This window comes from Urtica dioica, chromosome 5 (assembly GCF_054948205.1).
Source record: "Urtica dioica subsp. dioica isolate 48M chromosome 5, U.dioica_male_clone48M_v1_H2, whole genome shotgun sequence".
Classification (NCBI taxonomy): domain Eukaryota; kingdom Viridiplantae; phylum Streptophyta; class Magnoliopsida; order Rosales; family Urticaceae; genus Urtica; species Urtica dioica.
The window spans coordinates 36,904,520-36,910,770 of record NC_142760.1 but is presented as its reverse complement, the minus strand read 5'-3'; the positions used below and the strand labels follow the sequence as shown (position 1 = coordinate 36,910,770).

The 6,251-nt window shown below is 35.2% G+C and overlaps 1 protein-coding gene across 3 annotated transcripts; it reads left to right on the top strand.

Moving 5' to 3' along the window:
- Window positions 1-2,424: 2,424 nt before the first annotated feature.
- On the top strand, window positions 2,425-3,522 carry LOC149398209 (G-type lectin S-receptor-like serine/threonine-protein kinase SD1-1). 3 transcript variants are annotated; one of them, XM_089614062.1, is made up of 3 exons: window positions 2,425-2,917; window positions 3,014-3,133; window positions 3,225-3,522. In XM_089614062.1, exons 1-3 carry the CDS (start codon window positions 2,431-2,433, stop codon window positions 3,317-3,319), a joined length of 702 nt encoding a protein of 233 aa, XP_089470188.1. In that variant the 5' UTR covers window positions 2,425-2,430; the 3' UTR covers window positions 3,320-3,522. The 3 variants fall into 3 exon arrangements, with proteins under 3 accessions (XP_089470188.1, XP_089470187.1, XP_089470186.1); XM_089614061.1 differs by having other exon boundaries at window positions 3,216-3,522; XM_089614060.1 differs by having other exon boundaries at window positions 3,005-3,133; window positions 3,216-3,522.
- The last annotated feature ends 2,729 nt before the right edge of the window (window positions 3,523-6,251 follow it).

Below are 6,251 nucleotides of genomic sequence, written 5' to 3'. Positions count from 1 at the left end.
AAACGTCCTAATAACCCACATATTTGATGAAGAACATACAGACGCTCTCATAATCCAGCAACATCCAACATTCAAACATACAATAGTATATCGGGTTTTGCTCGATCTCTGAACCCGGAATTCAAAGTTACCACGAAGTGCAATCATGCAGCCACAAGAACATCCTTTCGCGTAAATACGTTATTGACATTAACGTCAAAATTCATTGGGAAGTTTTTCAAATCAAGATCATCGTAAATAACAGTTTGTAAATCATTTAAATTACATCCTGTATTTACATCACCTGAATTGTGAATCTCCCTCCATTGGCGTTCAAAAAGCTTAACTGCATTATAACACCAACGTAAATATTCGTAAATAAACTGTGATAAACCTCAAGAATGAAATCAAAATTAAAAAACTTTCATCACCTGACTCAAGCAGCGAAAAACCAGACATGGCGAGAAGAAACTGTAACAACGTTTGAAAAATTCTGGGCTTTATGAACAAGAATTTAAATAATAAACGAGGGAATATAATCTAGCCGATAATATCAACAAAAATATATAAAGAGAAACAAATAAATAGCTCGGGTGCAAATTTATTCCCTAAAAAAAAGGAACCGTAATTTGACCAGATCACGTTCTATTATATTGGGAAACAATTCAAATAAATTCGGGAACCATTTATACCGAAAATTCAAATTTTGTAATTCAAAATTCAAACACACATGGGCAATTTTCGGAAATAAAAAAACCTATGATTGGGCCACGTCATCAACCTGGCTATTTACTTAGTATTTACAAAACCTTGGCTAAATAGCAAATCATAAGGTTTGATTTGGCTATTTTGCTAATTTTTTGTAATAATAATAATTCTACTATTGAAATTATCAAAATATATCTCAACTTGAGTTTCTAGTTATTGTGAGGTAATAAATATAGAAACAAAAACAGAGTTTATGAAAAATAAAACCAGTAGTAAAAATACGTAAATGTCAATAAAACATAACTGTTCGGTGCAAGATGTTTTGGCAGATGTTAATCAGAAACTAGAATATAAAATGTCATTCAAAATGAGAATTAAATAATACTCGATGATAATTGTGAAATCACCGCGGGAACTTGATTGATACAAACAGATATTTCAGTAACAATCCTTTTGATTTGTAACTGTTATCAACATTAAACTAGCCTTCCATGTTTAGGCTTGAAATTTGTGGAAAGAAGAAAAAAGCTCAAGAGCTTGTTTAACCAACATTGGTCAAAGCATGTTAAATAAACTGAGTTGGAGAGATGTGTTCGAATAGACCAGACCCACCGCGTTGGATGCGGTGTCTATGCTTCATAACAGCGACACGACTATTAATCTAAAATCATAAACACGAACGAAATGGAAAATCAATACATGATTGGACAATATATCAACCAATTCTTTGAGACATTCGAGCAAAGTTGATTTTTTATTATTATTTGAGATTGGAAGTCAACCAATTTTTCCAAATTGCATATAAACATCATATTGCACATGTGATTACTGATTAACAGAAAACGTGACTCTTAAGTTACATTATTTAGAGACGTTATTTTGTAAATCTTTTGACTTTGTGTAGAACATATATATAGTAGCAACTTGTAGTGCTACTTGATCTGACAGCTCTGTAGTTTTCCAGTTGTGAAATAGTTTAGAGCAGGAAATTCCCAGGAAACAAACCCATGTATGTATGTATATATGTAATAGAATCACCTCATGTTTTAGGGATCCCAAACATTTCCAAAGATGAGAATCATAATTAGCCAATTGGCTCTTCTTTCTTGCTTGTCCTTGGTTTGGCTATTTCAGTTGATCCATGTTTCAAGTGCAACAAACACTCTAAATGCCGGTCAACTCCTCAAAGACTGGCAGGTCTTGGAGTCCCCAAACCAATTCTTCCGGTTTGGATTCTTCAACTCTCTTTACTCGAGCAACCGCTATCTGACAGTTCGATGCATGGACTCGATTGATCAGAAGATGGTTTGGGTCGCGAACAGAGAAAATCCACTGAACGACACCTCGGGATATCTGAATTTCACCCGAGACGGGTTCTTGGTGATCAGCGACGAACGAGGAGCCTCTATCACCATCAATTCCGGACAAACTGCAATATATCCGAATACGACTCTCGTTCTTCTCAACTCGGGAAATCTGGTCCTGAAAGCCGGTCGACAGGTCGTGTGGCAGAGTTTCGATCATCCGACGGACACGATTCTCCCGGGGATGAAGATCCGTTTGTTTGACTTGAAGAATCAAACTCAGCCTCGGAAACATTTCCCCACGTCGTGGCTCAGCCCGGGAGATCCGTCTCCCGGAGCGTTCACATTCGGCGTCGACCCAAACAGCACGAAACAGCTCGAAGTCCGGCGAAGAGGGACTCCTTACTGGCGAAGCCTGACGTGGAAAAACAAGGATCAGATGTCATTCCCTTTTGATACCCAGATCTATGTCAATATGCAGTTCAGCTACATCTCGAACGAAAACGAAAGCTACTTTTCCTGGAAGTTGATTGATTCTGGTTCTTATTCGTTCATCGAGATCAATTCCACCGGAAATATCCGCTTCTTTTACGGATATTCCCACAGTACGGTGCTTGTTCCTGCAGTGACGTGCGACGATGTAAAAAAGAGAAAAAACTCAGAAGGTTGTATAGAGCAGAAGGCATCAAATTGCAGCGCCGGGGATGAATTCGAGCTCGTATTCGCACTAATGAATACGTGGTCTTATTCAGAGAACGTCAATATGAGTCTGAGTGACTGCAAAGAGGAATGTCGGAATAACTGCTCTTGTTGGGCTTATGCTTCTACGATGCCCGATGGATCTTCCTGCAAGTTCTCAGATGGACATGCCTTGGACGTTCCATATATTTACAACGAGGAATACTTTTACAAGCGCAAGGATAGAGGTATATCAAGCTTCCGTATACATTAACCGTTGTACTTCTTCTTTTTTTATTCTTTCTTTTTTATCTGTTCCATCGCCATCTTTTAAGTTGTTCTAGGAGCTTCAAGGAGAAACCACCGAAAATGGGTTATGATTGTGAGTGTAGTTACTTCTCTGGGTCTTCTTGGTCTAGCCTGCGCATTATTCTACATTCTACGGAAATACTGCTTCTCTAAAGGTATTACGTTTTTTTCAAAACTCAGTAAGATAGCTTTACACAAGTTGAGCTTATGTGGTGGGTTATAAAATTAAATTGACAGGGAAAACAGAAAACAGTCGAAATGAAGTAGGCCGAGACACACAGATACGATCTTCTTCTGTTGACGGTGTCCCAACGATCACTCCAACTCCATCGTCTATATGATTCGTTGATAATTGGTGGTCTAAAGAAGCTAATTTGAAAGAAACTTACACTGCCTTTTTCATGTAACTTATGTTTTAATTTTTCTTTTAACACTGGTAAAATATTGTTTGGAGTTATTGGTTGGTTAAGCTTGTTCTTCATAACGTTTCACAACCAGCCTGACTGAGATTGGTATATTAATATTATGTATGTTGCTTGTTGTATTTCGTATAAATTATAAAAACTTTGCATAGATGCCTCCCAGACACTTCAATGTAAATTTTTTTCTTTTTACTTTTTTTTTCTTCTTCTTATCTATTAAATGTTAATTATGTTTTTTTTTTCAACAATAATGGTATGGTGTGGTAGACACTATGGCCTAGAAGTAATAAAAGATTATACAAATTACAATTTAGATTAGAAATCTGGTCCATTGACTGAAAAAAAAACAAAATTTAACAGGGAATTTTTGTTTTTTCATTTTTTTTTATTTGAGTAGAATTTAACATGGAAATTAAACAATCGAAGAACTTCAGCAAATATAAATATTGATAATCTCTTCAAATAAATTAGCTGGGTTGTAATTTTAGTCCTTTATTCATTTGACAAATAAACAAACAAACATTTAAAATCTAGTAGAAGAAGCAAGGATTTTGACTAACCTCTCGTCATGAGAAGTAAACCAATCCTTCCAACTTGCATATAAATATTACATCGGACATGTGACGATAAATGTGTGATATGTTATTTTATTTGTAGTTGAGTCAGAAACTATTTTAAACTTGTTTGACTTTGTACCGGATAGCAGCAACTTAGAAGTACAACTTAGAATTGTCGACGAATGAGAGAAAAAAAACCTCTGTGTTCAAATGTTGAGCTGACCATGCGGTATTTTTACGTTTGAGATGACCATGTGTTATTTCTACGTTTGAGCTTCTATGAAGAAGAAACGATGAAGAAGGAAAAGACGAATGAGAGAAAAAGAATCTATGTGCATTGATTGGTACAATTGTTCAAATGAGCTTGAACAAGAAAAATCACATCGACTATGTCATTTGAAACGTTAGATTTGTAACGTAACCAACATTTCAAACATGTTTAAAATCTAAATGCATATAGTGATGTGGTCTCATTAATTAAGTAGTATTTTACATGATTGCTCTAGTATTTTGGACGTTAATTTTGATAAATGGTTAATTTACAAAAATAAACGAAACGTTAGGTAGTTCATGAAAATCAAGTTTGAAAGGGAAACTTGATAAACCAAGCTTAGTGTAGCATGTGTTTTGAAAACCAAACCATATTTTGGGTCCTTTAGAGAAACCAAGCATTTGTCCATGTAAAATGTCCAAATTACCCTTAAATTAAAATTCTTTTCAAAATCAATCCTTTATTTTCTCTGCACTCCCCTTCCTTCCCATTTCACGCGTGCCTTTCCCATTCCCGAACCATTTCAATTCAAAACCCAAAAAAAAAAACCCGCTCATCCCGTCCCGCCCCAAATCCCTCGTTCTCTTCTCTTCTCTCCGTCGGTCATCCTCATGCACCCACGCCCATCGTCGTAAACCAGTCCAGCCCTACTCTTCATTTCAGTCCTTCGTCGCCAGTCCAGCCGAGTCGCGAACCATCAGAGCCCTCCTCGCCAGTCCAACCCTACTCGCCATTTCGCTCCGTGGTCGCCAGTCCAGCCGAGTCGCGAACCACCCTAGCCCTCCTCGCGAACCAGCCGAGCCCTCCTCGCCAGTCCAGCCGAGTCGTTAACCAAACGAAAATGGTGAGTTTGTTTTGGGTCCCATTGTTTTAGGGTTTGTTAAATTGAAATGGTTTCATAATTATTTAGATGACATTATTTGAGAATCTTCGATTATGACTTGTTAGGGTTGTTTAGAATATGTTTCGAAGATTTTGGGTATGAGGGTTTGAAGTTTTCGATGAATTTTTGGTGATTAAGATTGTTTTGATATGAAATCTTTGGTATTTTCGGTGTGAAATTTTGGGATGGGATGTAGTTTTGATTAGAGATTTTGGATTTTTTGGCTATGAAGTTCATAGCGGTTTGAAGGGATTTCGAAGATTTAAGTTTGCTTTGTTTATGTAATGGATTTATTTTTTGTAAACGATTTCAGAGTTTTCATTTAGTTTATGTGTTTGATTTAAGACGTTTCAGTTATTTTTTGTAATGGATTTTCAGAGTTTTCAGTTATTTTATGGAATAGATTTCAGAGTTTTCAGTTAGGTTATGTGAAGGATTTCATAGTTTGTAGTTAGTTTTTGTAAATGATTTAAGAGTTTTCAGTTATTTTATGGAATGAATTTCAGAGTTTTCAGTTAGGTTATGTAAAGGATTTCAGAGTTTTCAGGTATTTTTTGTAAATGATTTCAGAGTTTTCTGTTATTTTATGGAATGGATTTCAGAGTTTTCAGTTAGGTTATGTGAAGGATTTCAAAGTTTTCAGTTATTTTTTGTAAATGATTTCAGAGTTTTCAGTTATTTTATGGAATGGATTTCAGAGTTTTCAGTTAGGTTATGTAAAGGATTTCAGAGTTTTCAGGTATTTTTTGTAAATGATTTCAGAGTTTTCTGTTATTTTATGGAATGAATTTCAGAGTTTTCAGTTAGGTTATGTAAAGGATTTCAGAGTTTTCAGTTATTTTTTGTAAATGATTTCAGAGTTTTCAGTTATTTTATGGAATGAATTTCAGAGTTTTCAGTTAGGTTATGTAAATGATTTCAGAGTTTTCAGGTATTTTTTGTAAATGATTTCAGAGTTTTCTGTTATTTTATGGAATGGATTTCAGAGTTTTCAGTTAGGTTATGTAAAGGATTTCAGAGTTTTCAATTATTTTTTGTAAATGATTTCAGAGTTTTCAGTTATCTTTTTTTTTTTATGGATTTCAAAGTTTTCAGTAATTTTTTGTAATGGATTTGAGTTAGTTTATGTTATTTTTTGTA